General features: G+C 47.7%; 1 protein-coding gene across 1 annotated transcript in view; it reads left to right on the top strand.

The window, feature by feature from the left end:
- The first annotated feature begins 3,347 nt into the window (after nt 1–3,347).
- cyth3a (cytohesin 3a) overlaps nt 3,348–25,000 on the top strand; it is a 26,436-nt gene continuing 4,783 nt past the window's right edge. The window contains exons 1-10 of the mRNA XM_084485576.1: nt 3,348–3,588; nt 14,822–14,904; nt 15,577–15,641; nt 16,401–16,467; nt 16,733–16,851; nt 19,651–19,731; nt 20,260–20,372; nt 21,371–21,519; nt 22,182–22,293; nt 24,035–24,051. Coding sequence (XP_084341702.1) covers nt 3,570–3,588; nt 14,822–14,904; nt 15,577–15,641; nt 16,401–16,467; nt 16,733–16,851; nt 19,651–19,731; nt 20,260–20,372; nt 21,371–21,519; nt 22,182–22,293; nt 24,035–24,051 — 825 coding nt within the window. The 5' untranslated portion in view covers nt 3,348–3,569. The remainder of the gene's footprint in view (nt 3,589–14,821; nt 14,905–15,576; nt 15,642–16,400; nt 16,468–16,732; nt 16,852–19,650; nt 19,732–20,259; nt 20,373–21,370; nt 21,520–22,181; nt 22,294–24,034; nt 24,052–25,000) is intronic.

The raw sequence follows: 25,000 nt of genomic DNA, 5'->3' as shown, positions 1-25,000 counted from the left end.
TGCGTTAAAAGTCCTGGTCTGACACCGGCTGTAGTGAGCGTTGAGCGATGACCCTGACCCCCCGGCCAGCCGTGGCAGAGCTCACCGTGTGTTTTCCTGGCCTCGCGCTGGAGAGGAGCTGCATGCGGGGAGACCAATAAATAATGAGATAAAGATGAGAGGGAGACCAAGTGGAAAGAATACATCGATTGTTTGAGACGAGACAAGACAGGGGAGAGAGGAAAACAGAAGGGAAGAAGGAAAGAATGAGAGAAAGAAGTATGTCAGATTAAAAGAAAGAAAGTAAGGAAGAGAGAAACAAAACAAAGGGGAATAAAGAAGGAAAGAGAAAAAGAAAGGGGGGAAGAAAAAAAGAAAGAAAGAGTTCATATGAGCAGGATGAAGAACAATATGTATATATATATATATATATATATATATATATATATTAAGAGAGAACAGAGAGAGACAGAGACAAGCAGAGATACAGAGTGAGGGGTTAATGGAAAAAGTTTAATTTGAACAGTTAATGGTGAAAACTCCATATAAGTCCATAAGAGCATCCCATTTAAGTCCAACTATAGGGGTTTTCAGCCTGTGGGTGGAAAGCTGTATATCTCAGCCCATCGGGGGACCTCAAGAGACTATCAAGGCTCAAATGAGCTCTGGAGTCGTCTCTGTTTTTCCCCCCTGCCTTGTAGTAAAACACACTCAAGTCATTTCTACGTTTCTATTCTGAGAAACAAAACACTAAAACTTAGACCGCATTATCACTGGCAAACAACTGTGGAGCGACATTTTGTTAATGTGCGCTCCTAACAAATGCATTATCCTCAACCCTTATTCTTTTACCTCACAATAATTTGATGTAGGCCTGTGTACATTTCTTTAACCTATTTTTCATCATTGTTTTTGTATGGAATCAAATACACATTTTTCAAAAGGGGTGCACAATAAACACACGAAAATATTCATGGCTAAAGAAGTGTTACCCAGTGTCAATTCAATTCCTTTGACATCGTTGTCATAGCAAAATAGACTCCACTCTACTCGCTCCACAAATTTGAACCAATGGTAATGTAGGAAAGAGGTCAGGAGCGGCCACCATCTTCCCGTAACTGTTGCGTAACAGCTCAGGCAGGCTGTAAAGGGGATAGGCATTTCACCTTTGACCATGTGTACTAACCTCTCCACATGCACCAGACCTCGGCCGCACATATTGACCCGTGCGTATGACAATGAACACATTCTCAAGGTGATGGTTGTGTGCTTATGGGAAAAGAATGCAAACACACGCATACACACATTGTGTATGATAAAAATAGAAACCACTTGACTTTCGCAGATGAAAGGGACGTGTGAGGTGACTATGACAGTTGACAGGTTCCTGTAGATGGAACCATGAGAGGGGAATTCTGACGAAATGTAATTAATGTATCCTTTCAACGTTACAATTCAACATCCGTTTCAATGAATGAATCATGTTTATATGCACTATTACAGCTGCATTCTCAGATGAAAGCCCTTTCAGACATAAATACGGTACATTAGCTCCACCCAGCCGTACAGCATGGGATGGCCAACTGGAACCCATTTCAAAATCACATCCTTTCCAGTAACTTTCTTCCCCGTGGTGACAACACAATAGGCCTTTGACTGAAGTCCCTTTATTCCTGATGCTGGACTGTGTGTGCCGATGCTTCCTGTACCACGCCACTCTGTGCACCGGGCTCCTGCTGGTCTGAACTGGACTGAACTGGATCGTACCTGGCAGGAGCCTTTCTCAGTGAGTCAGTGAGCGTTCAGCGCCATGCACCTTGACGTCACGTGGGTGTGGTCGGGCCTGAATGGACACGACCCCCTCTCCCAGCACAGAGAAGTGGGGCTTCCTGTGGGTTGAAACATCCATGGAAGATGTCGTCACCGCGAGCATGGTGATGGAAGATTTAGAAAACTTTCCGAACACATCACCAATCATTAAGTCATCATCAGCTCTGATGCAGTTCCTGATAGCTCTGATTCTGTGCTGGGATTTCTATTCAATTGGTTGTTGGAGAAACTGGGTTGTGTTCAACCTGTAACTACTGTATCAATCCATGTAGGGGAACGTTAGGTCACACAGCAGGACAATACATGCCAATAACAATTACGATGCCAGGGGCTCGTGAGCTAGGGAGGGTTGCCTGGCAACTGCAAGGTTGCTAGTTTGATCCCCGGCTCCTCCTAGCTGAGGTGTCCCTGAGCAAGACACCTAACCCTAACTCCTCCCTTGGTTGACATCACCGTCTGTGTGTGAATTTGTGTATGGAGGGGTGTATGTTAGGCAAAGTAAATGCAAAATGCAGTCCATTGACAAAGAGAGCCAATCTCTTTGTAAGAAAATGAGATAGTAAGCAGATATTATAGGAGAAAAGTACTGAGCTGGTCTCACTGGATGAGGTTACTTCAGCGATACTTCAGATTGTATTGAGGCTTGCATGCCACAAAGGATCCGTAAATATGAGCGAGGGTTAGCATGGCTTGTCAAACGCCTGGATTTACTATATATTGTGTGATGCTCCATGAATTGTTTTGCCCAGCTTCGGGAGTGTGTGAAAGTAAGCAATACGTTTTTTGTTCAGCCAAGATTTCACCCTTGTCGGTGGGCATCCTGTTCTGGGGATGACCCTAACCTTTAACCTCTGAACTCACGATGGAGGGTGGGCAGGATGAAAGACACTTCCCCAGGGGTCAATAAAGTAGCCTATTGAATTACATTAAGCACATAGTAAAAGTCAGCCATTATTTTTATTCTTGTATTTAAAAAAATAAATGGAATTGCTATTGATTTGCTATCAAAATATATTCAATAAGATATGCTATTATATCTTTGTGTGTGTAAGTGTGTGTGTGTGTGTGTGTGTGTGTGTGTGTGTGTGTGTGTGTGTGTGTGTGTGTGTGTGTGTGTGAGAGAGAGAGAGAGAAAGAGAGAGGGTTGTGTGTGTGTGTGTGTGTGTGTGTGTGTGTGTGTGTGTGTGTGTGTGTGTGTGTGTGTGTGTGTGTGTGTGTGCGTGCGTGTGTGTGTGTGTGTGTGTGTGTGTGTGTGTGTGTGTGTGTGTGTGTGTGTGTGTGTGTGAAAGAGAGAGGGAGAGCGATAGAGCGGGAGAGAGAGAGCAAGAGAGCGAGAGAGCGAGAGAGAGAGAGAGAGAGAGAGAGAGAGAGAGAGAGAGAGAGAGAGAGAGAGATGGTTTGTTTTGCGGGCGGGGTTTAGTGACGTAGACAATGGTCGCAGTGTAGCCGATGTGAATGCGGTCTATACGAGAGCCTGCTTGGATGCGGAGTGGTTGCATGGCAGTCGGTTGGTGTTCCACATTAGGCAAATAGGCAAATAGGATATCTAGCATTTATATGTTCGTTGGCATTCATCGGTTCGCCTTCGTTCAGGACTACACTTTCGATTCACCCAGTGATTCACGTAATGACAGTTGCTTGCTAGTCCACTCCGACTGTGATCCCCACACTGCGAGCATCCCTCCTGCCTTGTAGGCTTATTATCATAAAGGATCCCCGTAATAGAAAACGCGTTTTTTATTGCCCGGACAGCTGTTGCAATGGATGACGACAATCAGGGTAAGACCTTTTTTCCCCCCAATGTTGTTTCGGTGTTTCTCCCTCCTCTGTCAGTGGTGAGGGGAGGTGTGCAGGGACGAAAGAGCCAGGAGCTGTATGCGTAGGCATGGGTGGCTGCAACTGTTTGCCATTTCTTCTTATAAAGAGAAAAGGGTTCACAATCTCAGCTGTTTACTGGCTGTTTTATGCAGATACGTATATCAGATCGTTAATCCTGCAATTATCACAGGCGGCGAGTCATCATACCTAAAAAAAAAAAAGACCATACTCAACTTAACATGTCTCCCTTATCAGTGTTATTTATGAACATACGCTGTGTGTGTGTGTGTGTGTGTGTGTGTGTGTGTGTGTGTGTGTGTGTGTGTGTGTGTGTGTGTGTGTGTGTGTGTGTGTGTGTGTGTGTGTGTGTGTGTGTGTGTGTTATTTAGTCGAGGGTAGCCTGCCTACATATTCGTCAGTTCTGTTTGATGCAGCGATGCTGTGAGGCTTTGAAGTTGTATCCCACACGACCCCCGAGTCCAGCAAATGGGAGAAGCTGATAAGAGACCACAGACAGCCCCTTTGGGCTCGTGTGATTTGCAAGTGATTTCTTCACCTAGATACTATATGACAGTTAAACTGTGAGCGATTTGAAGACGCTGGATGGTAGTGATGGAACAGCCAGGGACCAACATAAGTGTGTTTAAGTACCATGGATGTTGTGGGGCATTTTAATTCATAATCTCGGCTGTTATCAGCCTGTGGCGTGTTTTTCTTCTGAGATTTCACATGAGTCGTCCCTTAAAAAAAAAAAAAAAAATCCTATATGTCACACGTCAATGTCAACGTGACATAAATTGTCACCTTTGTAAATGTTAAACTGGTTCTTTTTGCACGTGGTGATGCGCGGTTGATTAACGCTGTATAGGTCAGACACGGTTTAGTCGCTTCAGGCTAATCCCATCAACATAATTAAACCTTTTACAATGACATCTTTAACTAAAGCAGTCGATCGATATCGTCTTTCTTTTCGCTACATTGTTGGAAAACAAAACCCCGGAGAGAGTTTCTGCTTTACTCTGCAATAAAACCACGATTGAGTTGATTAGTTGCTGCTCACAGCGTTTTCTAAATGAGGACTACTTTCGAGCTTTTGTTGGTAATCAATGCAAGCTAAAAAACATATATACAAATGAATCAATGCAACACATTTATGCGTGAATTGACGTGTGAATATGCATTAACCATGCATTCGCCATTGAAATGTACTATGATTCACTCATAGACCCATCTTAAACTGCCCAAGGAGTGTGTGTGTGTGTGTGTGTGTGTGTGTGTGTGTGTGTGTTTGCTTTTTTTTTTTAATTTCGATGTATGTTCACAGTGTGCGTGGCTGTGAGTGAGCAGTGAGCCCTGTGCCTGCCGAGAGACAGTGGTGGGCACTGAGGGATGCATTAGCATGCCATGATGCACAAACTGGAGGAAGGATGTGATGGGGGCCTGGATGAATGATGCCATGCACATGCGGCATGAATAATTAAAACAACTCATCATTAGATCTAGCCCGGCCCATCTCCTCCTCATCCTTCTGTCTGTAACTCACTCTGTATGTCGCTCTGTCTCTGTTCCTGTCGCTGGGTCTCTGCCTTTATTGCATATTGAAATACACACGTGCACGTATGCGTGCATGTTTGTGCCCGCACGCACACACAAACACACACATACACATAGACACACACACACACAAACGGTTTCTACGAGGGAGTCTTTAAACCAGAATAAACTTGCTTTTTATTAACAGGCAAGTGTTTCACTGACGAATTGATCTCTGCTAAAGTGAGAACAAGTGTATTCCAATGTATGAGTCAGTGGGTCAATTGTGTGTGTGTGTGTGTGTGTGTGAGTATAACTAGGCTATACATTACCCTGAATGTCACATGTGTGCGTGTCTTTCCAAGGCAGGCTATGATTTATTCTGCATCAGAGGGTCTCTGTTCCATCATCAAGAAGCAGGGATAGAAAAAGCAGGGTTTTTCAACGTCACTGTTTTCCATAGGATTAGATCACACAGTCATTAACCACCGCTGCCACCGCTGAGCAGAGTCTACTGTGCTCGCTGCTCTAAGCCTATGTTATGACTGCAGGGAGAGAAAAAAAACAACAAGCACAACAACCCATTGTATGTTTACAGTAAAAAGAAGAACCTGGCCATGTGAGAGTGAACGTAAGGTTATTGGATGGGGGGGGGTGGGTTGATTATGGGATGTTTACTGCATTTCCTAATTAGGAGTGGCGCTTCGCCACTCACTTAGCATGCCACAGAGCAGACCTCCCCCCCGCCCCCCGCCCCATGGATGTAAATCAGCCTGGGACTTTATAACCCTCAGTGTATTTTATTGCTCATAGCAGGTCTATTTATAGCCAGATTTGTATACTGGACCGGAGTGGAAAAATGTTGAGCGACACGCGCACAGCAACGGTTCGGGGGGGAATTGGCCAAAGCACGAAGACTTCAGCCGAGGGCGTTCTATTTGGCTCACCTCGCACGTCAGAGCAGCAGCAGGTAAACACACAGACCGGCCGTCGTCGGCAGAGGGGGGTGGGGGGCGGGGTGTGTGTGGAGGAAGGTTAGTCGGCCATGTATCCTGTCAGCCCAGTGATAACCTCGTTGTCTCCATATGTCCATCAACAGGCTTGACTCTTCCTCAGCCATTAGCGTGGGAGAAAATAAAGCTAAGGTGGGAACAGTGGTTTCCCTTCATTCTCCTGTGTTCAGTTGTGATTTGAGTGTTTTTTAGTCTTAGGGAGTGTGAAGAAAAAACATTCAAAAAATAATGTTGTGACAGTCCTTTTCTCTCCCTAGAATCGAACCCTAAAAGCTTCTCCTCTGGAAGTGAGTGGGCGTCATTTTGACAAAGTGATCCGAACTGAACCTCCCCCGGTGGGCATGGAACCCAAGCCCATCGGGCTGGTGATTTTTCAGATGACATGAAGGAACAAGTTAGTGGTCTGGTCGCCTGGAGCCTGATGGTTATGAGGGGGATTTTCTGGGGGGGGGGGGGGGATGATGGGGGGGATTTTTTTGGGGAGCCCCAGAGTCTTTGTTGTGGCCCTGGGAGGGGGGTGGTGGGGGAGGTCGGGGGTATGTTGACAGGCAGCTGAACTGGTTCTGTAGGTGTCGGCCTGTGGGTACTTGGGAATGTCTGGCTGGAACCCGTCCACTGAACGCCAGGGCTTGGCGCTGAATGACCAAACATTAGATATTCTGTTAGTCACATGGATATATTTGGACTGGGACTGTCGCTGTGAAATAGGTGTGTATAACACCAAACAGGCCTGTATACAACACAAAAAACCTAGATGAATATCTACAAATGTTGGACATTACAGGGCAGAGGATTTGTGAAGCAAATGGTGTACACAGTAAAAGCCTATAGGGGCCCTGGGCTCAGACACACTCCTGATCGTTGGCTCACTTTACCTCATGCTAATTGTTAGTGTTTTGGTGGTGTGCTCTTTACCTGACAAATCCTAGTCCTAATGTTTATACATATGGGAGTGAATGGGCTCAATAAAAAGGAGTCTAGTAAAGGGGCTCTTGTGGGGTCCATCCTACGGGCTTTAGACACTCGAGGAGTGGAGGAAAAACATTCGTCTTTTCCACCGTGCAGCTTATGAGCTTGTAGCATTACATGGAAACATTACACACACACACACACACACACACACACACATTCACATTTGACCACGTGTGAAGACTCACACTCGTATGTACTAAAGCACTCGTACGAACGCACACGCACACACACATGCACGTGCACACACACGTACAAACGCACACACAAACATGTGCGCACGCACACGTGTACGCACACACGCACACACACACACACACACACACGTGCACACACACACACACGTTTTTGTGTGTGGCAACAAGTCATGGCATGGCATCTGAATAGACTGAGGGGTATAATATAATGGACTACAGTATTTAGGTGTCCCAAGGGAGCCTGACTAAAACGACATATGGGCCTGATTAAAAGACAGTCTGCAGAGGCTTCCCTACGTGTTGCCATCACCATGGCGGCGGCTTGGTGGGAGGGGGAGAAGGGGGGTTGTGGTGTGTGGGTGCGGGGTAGAAGGGTGGGGGCCGGGCTGTTAGTCTGCCTGGCAGATCCCAACACATTGTTCAGATACGACTGGTTAAGAATATCGGTTTGTACCAGCGTTATTGGTTTTGGCTCCCAGACAATGCAATAGTTATAACTGTTACTCGTTAATATATTATACCTGCAATGAGATAGATAGATAGATGAAAAAGATGAACTGAAGGCAAGAGGGGTTTAAAACGAGAGGGAGACGAATGAGGGGAGAAATTAATTGAGCAGAGATGAAAGCGGGAATGGAAAATGAAAAAAGAAAAGAAGTATAGCAGTATGGTGGAAAAGGGAGTAAGGGGCAGTAATTCACACCTTCGCTATGAAGAGGAGGAAGAAGAAGAAGAAGCAGCGATTGGAGGTTCGGCCTCACTCCTCACGCAGCCATGAAGAGGGGATCCAGAGAGCCTGCCTGCAGGCTGAGGAGCTTGTATATCTTGGACCACAACACTCTGGGGAACACAGGAATGCAGCGCAAAACTCTTTAAACACCCACAGCTTTCTCATCACAATATCTTCCGAAAAAACAAATGATCTCTCTATTGTCTTTTTTCCCCTCACAGTGTGTCGTTTTGAGTTTTCAGTTATCCCCTGGAGTGACTTGCAGCCCGTAACCTGCTTCTGTACGGGAAGTCTTTTGGCGGCTGCTGACACAGGTGGCAGTAGCTGTCATTTTTAATGAATAAATAGCATGAGATTTCCAACATATGAAAACATCCCGCAGTTCAGTAGTTCATCGAGATAGCACCCTTGCCATCAACACCGACGCGGAGCCAGAACCAGCGTACAGTAGACACAGAGAGGGAGCGCCAATGCAAGATGCATTCAGCCGTCATAACACCAGGAGCAGATTCCTGCTAGGTTTGTTCAGAGGTTTCTCATTAGATCGGATCAGCGTTGGACAGCCAGAGACGTGTGTTATTGCAGTCCGACGGTCTGCCAAGCATCACAAGAACATCCTCAGACCAGCAGGACAAAACAGGCCACCGACTGCACATTTCCATTCTTGTCGTGTCAATTTCAGGAGGGGGTGTTCGGTTCAAAGTAAATGATAAAATACCAGCTCCCACTGACCTTCAGGGCTGTCCCTCTGTACTGACAGCTTCTGTGTGATCAGTCTGGGATGGTTTTGGTTTTATTACCTCTTTCACAGTCTCTCTGCCAACAGCCCAATGCAAAAAAGCTGAATTAGATTCACTTTATGAGGCCCGTCTTGAAGAAGAAAATACGTATGAAAAACGAAAAAGACTGCAATGTCTCCAGAACAAAACACTGGCTATCCCTTTAAAGCAACTCTTTTCTTTTAAAACCAAATATTTTCTATTATTTGTTCAGACCAAAGAAAAGCCCGAAGCAGCAGCCAGAGTAGCCGAGACAGAGGAATGAAGGTGGAATCCAGTATTGGCAGTATGCTGAGGAACTGAACTTCACTTGCCTCTCTCTCTTTCTCAACACACACCTGTGCTCTGATTTTGCTGAAGCTCACAAATTCAGCATATCTTAAATCAAAGAAATGTGATTGTGGAAACTATTACCTCGACTGGTCAGTTTTTTGCATGCTGTGTTAAAGCCACCAAGTCCAACCTCTTGATCCTCTGGTTTAGTTAACCCACCACCCCGATATCCACCACCCCAAATAAAATCCATATTCGTATGCTGTTGATGCAGATGCCTTTATGTCGTCGTAATGGATACAGAGATGCTGCAGAGAGGTAATTGTGTTGGAAGTTAAATGGCATACATGATGACCCCATTCATTGATTATTGCCATTATGCCGTTGTGCCATTCTGTCATATATATATATATATATATATATATAGGCCTAGATATATCCCCTATAAAAAAGTATGCTCTCCCGTTTCTCCCATTTCCATGCCAACGGTTGATGATGATCAGATGAGGGGACTATCCTTTCAATGCTTCAGTTGATGAAAAACAATAATAAAAAAAACCCTTCCCATTACATTCTTCCTTTAGTTGCCATGCCGCTGCCTTCTGCACACAAAGACTAAAAGGGTGTGACGACGTACACCTTCTGATGCCCGTACGGGACATCCCGTTCCTCAGCCTGCGGGAGGGCCTCAGCTTGCCTCACTTCGACTCAAGTCTTCAAGCATTCTGGCTTCTAGGGTTCATTCACCTATAGGGAGGCAGGGGGGTGGGGTGGGAGGGGGGATGGTTTCTCTAGTTCCAGACCCAATAGCGCCCAGCTGATCAGGGTTGTCACGAGGACCCCCCACCCCCCGAATGTAGCCATGTCTGTTAAAAACCCAGGAACATCTGTCTCCTTGCTGCAAACATCACACTTCCGCTGGATTACAGCCGGGCTCATACTGGGCTTGTAGAGCTGTGTGTGTGTGTGTGTGTGTGTGTGTGTGTGTGTGTGTGTGTGTGTGTGTGTGTGTGTGTGTGTGTGTGTGTGTGTGTGTGTGTGTGTGTGTGTGTGTGTGTGTAAATGGGGGGGGGGGGGGGGGGGTTGCATACCAGATTAGTGCCAGCTGGTCCACTATGCAAGAGGAAGAGCAAGATTGTTCATTATGAGATCTGTTTGACTGTTGATGCATACAGTGGCTCTCTGTGTGTCAGGGTACAATTAGAGTCATTTGGGGCAACAGGCCTCAGATTAGGCTTTAAAGTGGAAGTCACTTCCTGCAACCTACTTGATTGACTGTCTGTCTGGCGGCCAGACAGACAGTGTGGTTATCCGGGGCCCAACTTGGATAACCAAGTTATATTATGGACCAGATACCTCACCAGGTCAAAAGTCCCCTGTCCACCTCCAGGACTCACTCACAGGAGTCTGCTGAACCGGGGGCCTGGTGCCTGGGCTCTACTAGAGAGCACAGGAGCGCTGATGTTCCAAGCACTGTTCCCCACTTGTGAGGGACGTGGTGAGTGGAGTCCTTGTTTCACTGAGGAGCAGAGGACTTTTCCTTTTTTCCTCTTTGTTATTTCTCGCAACAAGTAGCTAAAGTATGTGGTTCATTTTGTCTACGTGGTACTTGAAGAGAATAGTAATAATTATGGAAATGTCAGGACAAAGTGGTGATGTATAATCGTGTGTGTGTGTGTGTGTGTGTGTGTGTGTGATTAAAATGTATCCAACTCTCTCCATCAATAACCCTGACACTGAAAGCCCCCGGCGGTCAGTGAATGGTTGTGCTGAGCATTTGATAGTTTTGGGTGTGAGGAGTGGGTGGGGGAATTACTTAGGATTTTGTGGGGGATTGGTTCTTCTGAGTGGTTTGAGGAATGACTGGAGTGTCGGTGTGTTCTGCGGTCCTCGTGTCGGGACGTCTGGAGTGTCTGGCAGGCTCTTCTCTACCGCGTTAACACCAGCCACCCGCTCGTACTCACTCACTCTGAACGTCCACAACACGTATGCCCCTGAATCAAATCTGTCACGGTTTGTTATGTTTTACTTGTTTACATTGTACCAGAAGATGCGGTGTCTCGCGCATGTGACGTTGTTACAGTCTGTTAAGAATTAATTTTAAGCCGAGAAATGCATGCCGGCGCCTTGACTAGCCATACTGTGACCACCAGCTCTGTGGCGCTCCACCCAGCACCCACGTCGGAGCCGGTAGAGAAACGACGCAGATAAATGATGTTAATAGAGACTGTCGTTGGAGTGTGGATGTTTTTATGGTTTTGAACCGTGGTGACTAACAGGAGTAGTTGCTTACTTGTGGCCTTTTTCCAGTCATTCCCTACCGTCTGTCTTGTCTGGGTGGTTTTTGGCCAGTGTGTGTGTGATAACAACACTGAGCAAGCGACTATGTCTACGTGTGTGTGTGTGTGTGTGTGTGTGTGTGTGTGTCAGATGACTAAAGACTCTTAACTCATTTCCTGAGTGAGGCCCATGGGACTCCCAGGAGGGATGAGTGGGTGCTAATAAGCTAATTGGTAGTAGGACCACCCCTTACCACCACCACCAGGCAGACAGAAGACCACATCCATTAATACCAGTACACTCCCTGCTATTGGGTGGCTTGTTATGGCCCCAGCCAAGCATACGAAGATGGAGAGAACAAGGCCTGGGTTATGGCAGATTAAGTACGGCATTAATGGAAGCTATGCTTTTATCAGCGACCATCTCCTGCTTCTGATTATATTAAAGCTAGAGTAAGTCATTTATTTTAGAAGCAATTTCTGTCCGATTTGCCGAATTTGTCTTTACATCCCCGACGGCAATCAAATAAAATGCTCTGACAACAGAAGAAAAAACTTGGCCTGAATGAAACTATCGGATGGCCTTCCTATGGAGTCTTCCACAAGGCTAGGCAGACCTATTGCTGAAGCTAACTAGTCATGTTTTTCCATCAAGTGGTTTTAGAGGGAGGGCTTTCAGTTGGACACTTTCAAAATCAGGCTTACTCCAGCTGGTTTATCCAAACTGCCTACCCCAGCTTCAATAATGAGTCATCGTGATTGTAGCAACGACACCGCTACACGCCTCCTGGTGGCGGCTACGTCCACCTAGGTGTCTTCTCCGGCCTCCTCACAGGACTCAGGGTGCTGGTGTTGGGGCCGCTTTATTATAAGGTCTCCTGAATATTAGGGGTGGGAAAAATAATCGATTATTCGATGCATTGCGATTCTCTCTAGAACGATTCCGTCTCGATGCAGAAAAAATTACAATCGGAAACAAATTTAATATGCTGTATATCTTTTTTTTTTCAGTTTTTTATTAAATTTGTTTGCCTGCTGCAGAGCGCTACAGAAAACTCCTTTCTGCCTGCGCAGAGAACCGACTTTATCTAATATAAAATATTAGATAAGGTAATTCATCTGTTGATTGTCTTTAATGATCATCACACAAGTAGGAAGTGATTAGCAAACTCAGTTGCAAAGTCAGATGTATATATAGATTTTGGAAAATTCCTCATGGAAATCTACATTAAAAAAATTGTTGAATCGAGATGTATCGATAATCGTTTTATAATCGAATCGTGAGGTGCCAAGAGATTCCCAACCCTACTGAACATGACACGTGGCCTGGTGCTCCATGTTGCCATGTAGGAGAATGAGAACTCACCCCTGAGTGTGTGTGTGTGTGGTGACGGCTGGTTTAACCTGTGCACACTGATTACTTAATGTGCAACAGGTGTGTAGCCTCATCCGGCCCCAGAGTCCAATCAGACTCGGCCAGGTGGGGCTGCTTAAACCAGCCATCAGACATCCACACACACACACCGCAGTGATGTTCACGAATGGTGCTCCTTTTAACCCCTGCGTCTGTTTAGCCTCTGTAGTCCCAACCACTACCTGAGACGCGTTACACAAAACCATCCAAATATTGCACTAGGAAACTGTAATGTTATTCCTCTAATGAGCTAATAAATCAAGGACTAATGTTTCATCATCTCAACATAATTACAGCACAGAAGGGTCCCCCGCAGTGTCATAATAATTAACAGACACCTTACCGCCGTGTATTTTTGACACCATTCACTCTTTTTTATGATACTTTTTTTTGTTTTAAAGGGGAATTGAATGTCAGCGGCACAGCAGTTAACCGTTGCATAATCGCTGCAAGGTACCCTGAGGTTACCCAGAAGTAATTAACATTTCTATTTCTATGCCATGGATCTCAATCTCGGTCGTCCACAATCCAGTCATTCACACACACATACACACAGACCGACACACACACAGACACAGACACACACAGACTTACACACACACACACACACACACACACACACACACACACACACACTCCATTGTTTAGTAAGAACAGTCACCAATTAGAGGAAACCTACTACCCACCCTCGCTCCACCTGACATCATCACAGTGAAGTATTGTATAGTACAATAGTACGTTGCATAACCAGGCTAGAACAGCCGTTTTGTCTTTCAGTTACTGCGAAACACTTCCATGACAATACTTTTGGCTACACTGACCCAGAGTCTCCCCCGTAACGAAATCTCTGTCCAATTAAAAAATGGGTTGATTCCACGCTTCTCTCTCTCTCTCTCTCTCCCTCGCTTTCTCCCTCTCTCTCTCACTTTCTCTCTCTCTTCCCCACCAATTAGCAAAACATCAATGTCTGAAGGGAGGATCAGTTCTTATTTTGCACACAGGAGTGTCAGTGTGTCCTTAAGCTAACTGTAGACGCAGATCTGAGAGTATGATAGTATGATAAAAATGTGTCATCAGGCCGTGAAAGGAATTTAACACAGAGTGGGGCCTCGCTTGGATAGCTTAATGAGGGAAGATTTAAGAGCTAGTCTTAACTGGTTGGTCTGTGTAGAGAGAGAGAGGGTGGGATGGATGGATGGGTTTCAGTGAGAGCTATAGAGGGTGGGCGACATATAGAGACAGAGAGAGAAGGGAAGAGTAGAACGAATCAAGGGGAAAGATAGAGCGATCTTGGTGAAATAAGACCATCACAAACACGTCAAACACAAACTCGTCAAACACCCACACAATCACACACATACAGACACACACACCCATAGACTTCATGGCTCCCATAACTTCAGGGTTGAATTTGTGTTAATTCACAGGAAAATTTCACTTTTTAATGAAAAGATATTCAATCTGGATTGGCTTTTATAAATAGCGTCTTTGCCTGGTTTTTAAATGGGGTTGGGTGGGAGGGCGGTGGGGGGGGGGGAACACTTTCAAGTGGAATAATTAAGCTGCTGTGGGTTCTCCCTGGCACTCTGCGGTTCATTAAGATGGCTCTCTGATGTGTGTGCTGCTGCAGCCACTGTGGGCAGAGAGCCGGCGCAACACACACACCGCCGCGAGTCACAAGGCAAGAAACCGGGACACTTCCTGTGAACTGCGTTTATTTTAGCCTCCGTCACTGCTCCGTTTGAACACACCACCACTGCTACTTCGACTACCACTGCCACGTCCGCTTACAAAATGGTGCACATTCGAGACCCTGTCCTGGTCATCGGCCTCTTGGTGGGTCTGTTAAGGAGGGTGTATGTCATCCATCTCCCTTCTTTATGGGTCCAGGTCAGGTCCTCGCAGCAGGATGGTGGATGGGGTGCTATGTTGGTCGTAACATGTGATAAATCATGTGATATATTTCATTATGGTGTGTGTGTGTGTGTGTGTGTGTGTGTTTTACAGTTCCCGAGGACCTGTCACTGGAGGAGAGAGATGAGCTGTCAAATATCAGGCGCAGGAAACGGGAACTGCTCGATGACATTGAAGTAGGTTGGGTGTGTGCGCGTGTGTGTGTGCGTGTGGCTGCGTGTGTGTCTATACCTGCCGTGTGTCTGTACCTGAGATGTGGGCAACATGCGCACAATGTGCACATTATGCATGTCAGGACTGTGATTGTGTTCTTATCAGTCAGTGCAGATTCTTCCCGTAGGAAGCAGAGCGCCTGCCGGGGGGTGGGCTGGTTTCTGATGTCAATCTTCTGAAATGAAAACATGGCGATGTGTGAAAGCACCCGTCTTATGCCCACACGGCTGAAGGAATTTTATTACTTTCATATTGTCGTCTTTATCTTATTTATTATTGAACATTTCTGTCTGTTTGTCTGTCTCTCTCTGTCTCTGTCTCTCTCTCTGTCTATGACTCTCTCTCTCTCTCTCTGTCTATGACTCTCTCTCTCTCTCTCTGTCTCTCTCTCTCTCTCTCTGTCTATGACTCTCTCTCTCTCTCTGTCTGACTCTCTCTCTCTCTCTCTGTCTATGACTCTCTCTCTCTCTCTCTCTGTCTATGACTCTCTCTCTCTCTCTCTGTCTATGACTCTCTCTCTCTCTTTCTGTCTATGACTCGCTCTCTCTCTCTCTGTCTATGACTCTCTCTCTCTCTCTCTCTCTGTGTGTCTATGACTCTCTCTCTCTCTTTCTGTCTATGACTCTCTCTCTCAGAGGTTGAAGTTCGAGATAGCAGAAGTCATGACGGAAATTGAGCAGCTCACATGTGTTGGAGAGAGGTGGGTACATCGGTTCTTTAATATTAAAGTGTGTGTGTGTTTGTGTGCAGGTGTTTGTGTGCTTGTACATGTGTGTGTGTGTGTGTGTGTGTGTGTGTGTGTGTGTGTGTGTGTGTGTGTGTGTGTGTGTGTGTGTGTGTGTGTGTGTGTGTGTGTGTGTGTGTGTGTGTGTGCATCAATTAACAACTTGATGCAATGTGGCACAGTCCCTTGCTCGGTCTGACCTGCGCCTGGAGGCACATTAGAGGGCGCATTAAACGCCCTGACCTATTGACGCTCATGTCCATGGATCAATCACAGTCTGCGTGTGCTATTATTGCCCCGAGGGCAATTAACCACACTGAATGTACAGTACTCTTTGCCGTACATAAGTCACTGCAGGTTGTGCTGTCAGGTGTGTGTGTTTGTGTGTACTGTATGTGATTCTGTGTGTGTGTATGAGTGTGTGTGCAGCTCCAGCCAAAGGCCACGGTGACTTATGTACCCATCAATCAACTTCATTCAGGTGTGTGTGTGTGTGTGTGTGTCTGGGTCTTTTAGAGGACATATTTCAAGCTAATGGGCGGCAGGAAGCGGCCATTGTTGTACCTGTGCACTATCAATACCGTAATGGATTGTGTATGTGAACAGGGCTTGAACTGGCACTGTAATTACAACGGTAATGATGGTGAGGAATATTGTTTGTATGGCCTTGATTGCATTGCCATTTGGGACCGCTGAATAAATTAGGCTGATGATAATTTTTTTCTTGTGCAACAGCAAAACAACACAAAGAAACAAACAGATTGCCATGGGAAGGAAGAAATTCAACATGGATCCCAAAAAGGTAGAATTTGATTGTGATTTATATTTACCCATACAAGGAATGTATCTCTGTGTGCAAGGAAGAAATACAAAATACTTTACAGTAATTAAAGAAACATAAATATATACTAGTTTTAGTCCTCTGGTTTTAGTCAGTATTCCAGTGCAGCCCTTGGGGGTCTCCTCGCTTTGACTGCATTTACAGTTCCACTGCATCCCTGACCTTGATGACCACTAACAACCTCCCCCTAACCCTCCCCTCCCCTCCCCTCCCTCCCCCTCACCAGGGGATCCAGTTCCTCCTGGAGAACGACCTCCTGCAGCACACCCCAGAAGACGTCTCCCAGTTCCTCTACAAGGGAGAGGGCCTCAACAAGACTGTGATCGGGGACTACCTCGGGGAGAGGTAAGAGACCCACCCTTCACACACACCCCCCTCCTCCCCCCCTCACCAAAGTCCCCCCCCCCCCTCACCGCAAACCCCCGCCAGTGCTCTCGCGGCCCGCTGAACTCACCGCAGATGGATCCCACCTCGGGGATGAAAGCGGTAGATTTGCGTCGCTCTCGGGTGGCGACGTGGGTGTCGGGGGGGGGGGGGGGGCCTCCTCAGAGGGTCCCCCCCCCCCCCACCGATGGCTCGTAAAAAAGAACAGGGACACATAAGACGATGTGCCGGCTGTTTAAGCCGCCTGCCGACATCTGTAGGTTCACGGTCGGATTAAGCGGTCAAGTGCACAGTCAGCGATGCCGCCCGGGATTCGGAGGGTTAATCTGAGGTTTAGTTTTGGACGGGGAAAGCTCGGAGATTGACGGGGCGGTCTGATGATGAATGACATTTTCATTTGTTTAAAATTGTATATTTGTGAAATTATGATTTAGTTGACGCACAACCCGGGTGACAGTTGGCCTACTTTACGTCGCCCAGCTGATGGGACCTTGGTTGGTTTAAAGGAACGAATGCAACTAAGAAGACTATTCAATGAGTCTCATGAAGTCTGTCTGTTGATTGTCTGTTTGTGTGTGTGTGTGTGTGTGTGTGTGTGTGTGTGTGTGTGTGTGTGTGTGTGTGTGTGTGTGTGTGTGTGTGTGTGTGTACAAGGAGGCTGGTACTCTAGGGACTCCTTTGTGTGTTGGTTTTTATTTGTTTATGCATGTGTGTGTGTGTGTGTGTGTGTGTGTTGGCGGTGGACTGGGATAGTGGTGGTGGTGGAGAGGTGGTAGTGGTGGTGGAGTGGTGGTGGTCCTCATTGAAGCTTCACTCAAGTGGTCGATCATCAAAGGGCTGCACTAACTTGGTGGAGGGACCCCTGCTCATTAATTAGCACTAATTGAGTCGATGCCAGCATTTGAAACCTATCATTACACGCTGGGTAATTGCATCTTCAAGAGGGAGAGAGAGAGGGGGGGGGGGGGATCTGGAAGAGGGGAGAAAGCGAGGAGAAGTGAGAGAGGGGCAGATGTGGAGGAGGGACAGCCGACGAAGGAGGGCAGGAGAGTGGGGGACTGGATCAAACGAAGAGAGAATCTCAGGGGGTGGGGGGGGGGGGTTGGAGCCCAGCGCTGAAATCACCTTGCTCTGCTCTCGTTTTGAATACACTTCTTTTTCAATGCTAACCTCCTTTCATATGCATTTCTGTAGTGTAGGCAACCAATGTAAACTATTTCTGTATTCCACATCGGCAGACAACGTGAGTCACAATAGTGTTGTGGTTGTAGTAATAGTATATGAACGCGGATGACATATCTGGAACGATGCACACCATCAACATAGATGTATTCCTTTTTCTCTTGAACTATAATGAAAAGCGTGTCCATCTGTGAGACATTGAAACACGCCACGCTCTAATCCGTTTGTTATGTTACGTGTGTCGTCCCTGTCTACTGCGAGCCCCCTCGGTGTAAACAACACTATTTTGCCTGCGCAGACTTACTCAAACCTCCCAGGACACCGTATACACAGACAGCCGCCGGTCTCCGGAGACACACAAACAAGCAGGAGAACCAAAGCAAAGCAAACCAACGATTGCCTTTGAAACGTTAAGTCGAAATGAAAGCCGTTACCTCGATGGATTCGCTATCGTCTTTTTTTTGTGGTCTGAAAACAAAAAGGACGTTTTGCCAAGTTCCAGCTCCTCAAACCCCCCCCCCCAACCACCCCCCTCCCCCTTCTCCTCTCTTTTCCTCACACACATAAAAAAAAACAAAAAAACGGTCTTCTGTCTTCAATAAAAATATCCATGAAAGCGTGTTTCCTGTGCTGCACGGCTGCCATGTGCAGATTGGCAACGACGGCACACACAATACAAAGAGTGTGTTTCGGGGGGGAACCGGAACGCAATGCCTGGTGGCTAAACAAACACTGTTCTGAAGGAAAACCCATGAAGAAGACCTTCATCGGTCCAGTCCACCACACACTGGACACTGCCCAGCCTGTGTGGCTGACTGGGCTGGCTGGCTGCTTCTCGTCAGAACCAACAGGCCCTTTGATCCACCATGTTTAAAGAGCCCACACAGCCTTAGGTATACGAAGATTGGAAGTGAGCGCGCGCGTGTGTGTGTGTGTGTGTGTGCTTGTGTGTCTGCGTGTGTGTGTGTGTCTGCCTAAATAGCCAGTCACAGCCTTAGGTGCACTGAAAATTTGAAGAATGCGTGCGCGTGGTGCGTTTGTGTGTGTGTGTGTGTGTGTGTGTGAATTGCATTTGCATTAAATTGCATCCAGACTTCACAACACAGCCTCATGCTGCCAGTCTTCCCAAAGAGCAGAACTATGGCAGGAATGCCGTGGACAGGCTGCAGGGATCCTCCACACAGGAGACCTTGTCTTAGTCTACATTTGATCTTGGAGTCATGCTGCATTAGCCCTCCTACATCTTCCCAGAGCCCCTCACCGTATTCTCCACGGGGGTTCAGGGACTGTTTGCGTGACCGATGAGGTGTGGGTTGAGAGAGGGGGGAAAATTTAAATAGTGTTTGGTTGATTTGTTTTTTGACATGGGAAAAATCGATGCAAATGAGACTTCAGAAGTATTGGATTGCCTCAGAGCAAAAAAACGGAATCCTTGGAGAAAACACAGCTGATTCTGATTAAATGCCGCTCTCTCTCTCTCTCTCTCTCTCTCTCTCTCTCTCTCTCTCTCTCTCTCTCTCTCTCTCTCTCTCTCTCTCTCTCTCTCTCTGTCTCTCTCTCTCTCTCTCCCCCCCTTAGGGATGACTTCAACCTCCAGGTGCTCCAGGCGTTTGTGGAGCTGCATGAGTTTGCCGATCTCAACCTGGTCCAGGCGCTGCGGTCAGTCTAAAGAACGCTCACCTCTGGGCCCAGAAGCCGCTGAGCTCTCTGTAGTCTCCGTGTCCCCCCTCGTGTGGTTCCTTTAGACTACCCCCTGCCACTTAAAGTTAAATATCACTCTCCTCTTTCCATTTCATCCTCTTCCAACGCCTCTCTGCCATCCATCAAGCGGTCCGATCTGTTATTGTTCCTTTGTCATATTCTTCATCCTTTTGTTTTGGTCTTCCTCCTCCCTCTCGCTCCGTTTTCCGTCTTGTTTTGAGGGTGCATCCCAGCCAAGCATGCCGGGGCTGTACCTGATTAACCGAGGACCTTCCACGGCACTTGTTTTCCTTTGGAGCGTAAACCGTTGCATTTTGTTATGTCTTGTGAGCCCTTGTGTCTATGCGAGCCCTCATTCCATGCGAGCCCTCATGTCTAAGCCAGCCCTCCCCGTCCATGCGAGCCCTCGTGTCTACGCGAGGACCTCTTTTTTTTTTTCCACGGCGTCGGCCCGGATGATAAAGTCCTTCTTCCTCTCTGCTGCAGTCAGTTCCTGTGGAGCTTCCGTCTGCCCGGCGAGGCCCAGAAGATCGACCGGATGATGGAGGCATTCGCCTCTCGCTACTGCCAGTGTAACCCCGGGGTCTTCCAGTCCACAGGTCAGACCCCCAGACGCCCCCGTTAACCCCCCCCCCCCCCGCTCGCTCAGACAGGAAGTAGTGCCCCCCCCCACCCCGAGGTAGTCCCAGGAGAGCAGAGTGAATGTTAAGAATGCAGCGGGAGAGTGAGAGCAGCGGGGTAGTGTAGAGGCCAGGGTGTACCGGCTCCTGAGCTGAAAGGCTCAGGGTTTGATCCCCTCTGCGGTCCACCTGCAGGCTCCAAACATACGATTTAGCTGGGAAACATCCTGCTAAAATGCGAAAGAGAACTGAAGGAAAAGACAAAGAAACTGGAACATATGTAACCGTGGTGGTGAAATTGTTGTGCTATAAGAATCATATGCAAGACTTATGATAAAGGATAAGCCTAGTTTCTTAAAGTAAGCCAAATTAAAGCCTTGATTTTGCTATGTAAACAGCCGACGACTCACAGGTAGGAATGTATTATTTAGAGAAAGGTGTGTGTGTTTGTGTGTGTGTGTGTGTGTGTGTGTGTGTGTGTGTGTGTGTGTGTGCAGACGCATGTGTCTATGCGTGTTTGTCTTTGTGTGACTGTATGTGTGTGTGTTTGTGGCTGTTTGTAAGATTTCCAACTCGCCATTCTCAAGAAGTCAAGACAGACAGACAATAGAGAGAGAGGGAGACAGAGATACACAGAGAGAGACAGAGAGAGAGACGGAGAGAGAGAGAGAGATAGAGAGAGACAGAGAGAGAGACAGAGAGACACAGAGAGAGACAGAGAGAGAGAGAGATAGAGAGAGACAGAGAGAGAGGGAGACAGAGAGACACAGAGAGAGACAGAGAGAGAGAGACAGAGAATGACAGAGAGAGATGAAATGTCAAGAAGAGTGGGAACAGATGGAAACGAATGACTCATTCTTGGTACACTCTCTCTCCCCCCCTATCTCTCCCTCTCTCACTCCCTATCTCACCGTGCTCCCTGCTGTCACCTGACTATGTCATCGCCCCTCCCCCCCCTCCTTGTCCCCGTCCTCCAGACACCTGCTACGTGTTATCCTTCGCCATCATTATGCTGAACACCAGCCTCCACAACCCCAACGTGCGCGACAAGCCCCCCGTGGAGCGCTTCATCTCCATGAACAGAGGCATCAACGAGGGGGGCGACCTGCCAGAGGAGCTGCTCCGGGTGAGGCCCCCTAATGAGTGGGTGTGTGTGTGTGTGTGTGTGTGTGTGTGTGTGTGTGTGTGTGTGTGTGTGTGTGTGTGTGTGTGTGTGTGTGTGTGTGTGTGTGTGTGTGTGTGTGTGTGTGTGTGTGGTGCGTGCGTGCGTGCGTGCGTGCGTGCGTGCGTGTGTGTGTGTGTGACGAATGTGCAAGCATTGACATGGCTATGTATGAATATGTGTGTTTCTGTACATGTTTATAGAAGTTTCCTCTGTGTGTGTGTGTGTGTGTGTGTGAGAGAGAGAGATAGAGATGGCATTTGCAAGCATTGATGTGTGTTGTATGTTTCAGAATTCTAACGGGTTTATAGGATGTTTTTCCACTTTCTATAAACACCTTTTTGTGTGTGTGTGTGTGTGTGTTGTTTAATTACAAGCATACCTGTGTACCTGTAATTGCATATAGAGTATTGTGTGCCGTTCTCCATCTGGGACTGTGTGTGCATATGCATTCCCTTGGGCTTCCCTCAGATGAATATCTTGTATGTTTCTGTAATTTCCATAATCTATATCCGTCATGTGTCAGTGTGTGTGTGTGTGTGTGTCTGTGTGTGTGTGTGTGTGTGTGTGTGTGTGTGTGTGTTCATTCTTCCACGTGACATTCTTTCACTCCTCTGTCCCCACAGAATCTATACGACAGCATCAAGAATGAGCCATTCAAAATCCCAGAGGATGATGGGAACGATTTGACGCACACATTCTTCAACCCTGACAGAGAAGGATGGCTCTTGAAGCTAGGTATGAGCAATCATTTAAGAAAAGCTCACCCCCCCCCCCCCCCCCTTCCCTGAGATATTTGTCATGTGATCATACAATAAAACACTAATTTAGTGAGCAGCATATGCAGGGTTCCATGTTAAGATCTGAATGAGTGTTTGGTCGATGTCAATAATCCTCCTCTCTACTCGCCTCCTTTTTCGATCTTTCCTCTTCCCTCGCATCTCCTTTCCTCTCTCCCCTCTCATCTAATCTCCTCTCCTCCTCTCCTGTCCTCTCTTCTCTTCTTTCCTCTCCTCTCCCCTCCTTTCCTCTCTTCTCCTCTCTTCCTGCTCCCCTCCTCGCCTCTCCTCTCCTCTCCTCCTGCTTCCCCCCCTCACTTTTCCTCTTATCTCTTCCTCTCCTCGCCTCTCCTCTCCCCTCCAGCATGTGTTTATCTTTCCTCTCTAACTCAGCTCTATCTCTCGGTCTTACTCGCACTGTGTCGTCATGGTAATATGTGTATGTGCTCGATCTGTGTTGTTTATCTTAAAAAAAAAAAAAGGTAGCAGAGGTTCTACCATGTTGTGTGCTGTCTCCTCTCTCTCTTTCCATGACCTCTCACCTTTCACCTCTTTACTCTGTCCTGTGATTGGCTGTCGCTACTACCTTGCTCTCTGCATCAGGAGGTAGGTACCCCTCCTGTTCTCCTCCATGCTCCCCCCCCCCACCCCTTCTCTTCACTGGCTGCTTTGAAAAATGACAAATAGAAAAATCTCTCTCAGCAACTGCTTTCTTGACCCGCTCCCCCACCACACTGTGACCTGGCTGTAGCTGAGCCTTTAGCGCCTGGCTGTGGCTGAGTGGGAAGCGCCTGGCTGTAGCTTAGCCGTTAGCGCCCGGCTGTAGCTTTGCTCTTAGTAGCCCCGGCTGTAGCCCGGCGGTAAGCGAAATGGCTGTACGTGTGCTGCTAGCACCCGGTGGTAGCCGGACTGGTTAGCGGCTGGCAGTAGATGAGCTGTTAGCTCCTGGCTGTAGCCGCGTTGTTAGCGGCGTTCTGGTTTAAAGGGGCTCTGTTTGGGACCATCGGCATCACACTGATCACACCTCTCCTCTTTTAGCGCTCTGTGATGAAAGGATCAAGTCTCACTGGCTGGTTGTGCTAAATCCCCCGCTCCGAAAGGCAACAGTCAGACAATGTTTAAAACGCATTCCTACCGATCGCCGGACGACCGGGTGAGACGAACAAGCTGCGTTCAAAAAAATAGTGCTGATAACACAGAGAGCATCCATTTCAGTAACTGCTGTCACCCAGCAGTGAGTGCAGCTCAGCTGGTGTTTGGGTACACCACAGGAGACCCCCCCCCCCCCCCCACCTCGTCCCCAGGGTGCCTTCTGGGGCGGCACGCTGGAGAACAACACACATGCCCTAACACTGCTGTGGCTGCTGCTTAGGCCCGCGCTCTGGGATGGGCGAGGCTGTGTGTGTGTGTGTGTGTGTGTGTGTGTGTGCTTCTGAGTTGATGCAACTCCAGTCTGGTCTTGCAGAAGCACAGCTGGATACCCGCATCCCTCTACTACTCATTGCACTTCATCTCAGATCCATTCCCCCACTTCTCTAGTGCCTCTATCTTTCTCTTGCCCTGTTGTATCGTGCTTCTCTGTCTCTCTCTCTCTCTCTCTCGCTCTCTCTCTCTCTCTCTCTCACCATCTCTCCTTCAGTATCTCTTTCTGTTCCTTTTCAACCACTCTGTGTCTCAATCCCTCTCCCGATCTCCCCCAGATGTTTCTCGTCTCTGTGTCCCCCTACCTTTCTCTCTTTCAATGTACCTCTCTCTCTCTCTCTGTCAACATCTCTCTATCTCGCACCACCTATGTCCCCAACCGTCTTCGCTTGCCAAAATCATTTTTAGTTCCAGCATTTCCCACCAGCAAACTCCCCGCTATCTTTAGCCCCCCCCCCGCCCCCACTCCACGCTCCTATCCCCTCGCTGGCAAAGGAAAGGGGAACATTCCTCTTTATTTATACGCGTATTGTTCCATTATAAACAGAACTGGGTCTAATGAGCACTGTCAAGGCTAGTTGGACTCCTCCGCTTCCCCCGCAGTAGGGAGTCTCCATCCTGAGCGCTCATTAGCAAAGTGCTACTTCTTCCTCCTGCCGTTCCCCTCGGAGTACACCATCATCACCCCCCCCCCCCCCCCCCCCCAGCACTAACCATCCATGATAACGCTAATAAAGACATCCTGACCACGTCTTTAATAGTGTTTTTTTTTCCCTTTTCTCGAGCGTGGGCGGTGGGTGGCGGGGGGGAGCTCAGGGGGAGCAGCTCTGTCTATTTCACACGCTGTCGTCTGTTCGCCGGAAGCCTGTCGGGTCTTTAGGAGAGAGCGTGGTAGTCTGGATGGGCTAGAAGCACTGCGCCATGGAGGAGGCCTGCGCAGTGCGGGTTGAAGCCTTGATGGGTGTCTGGTTGTGGGGATGAGAGGGTTGGGCTACGCCTCGGGCAGCCGGAAGGTTGTGTTCCATCCCAACCGATGTGGGACAGAGCAAAGGGAGGCTGGGAACAGCAGCGGAAAGATCCTTGTAGCCGACGCATGCCGACTGTGATCCATATAAACATTGTCTGCTGTCTACCTGCCGGCGTCCTTGAGGGGGATGCTGCCATCTGCTCTTTAACGGCATTTATCCCCGAGTCGCTTTGGGTAACGGCGTCTGACAAAAATAGTCAATGATAATAAAATGTTT

The sequence above is a fragment of the Micromesistius poutassou genome (assembly GCF_964030765.1).
Source record: "Micromesistius poutassou genome assembly, chromosome: 21".
NCBI lineage: Eukaryota > Metazoa > Chordata > Actinopteri > Gadiformes > Gadidae > Micromesistius > Micromesistius poutassou.
This window is presented reverse-complemented; position numbering and strand designations above follow the sequence as displayed.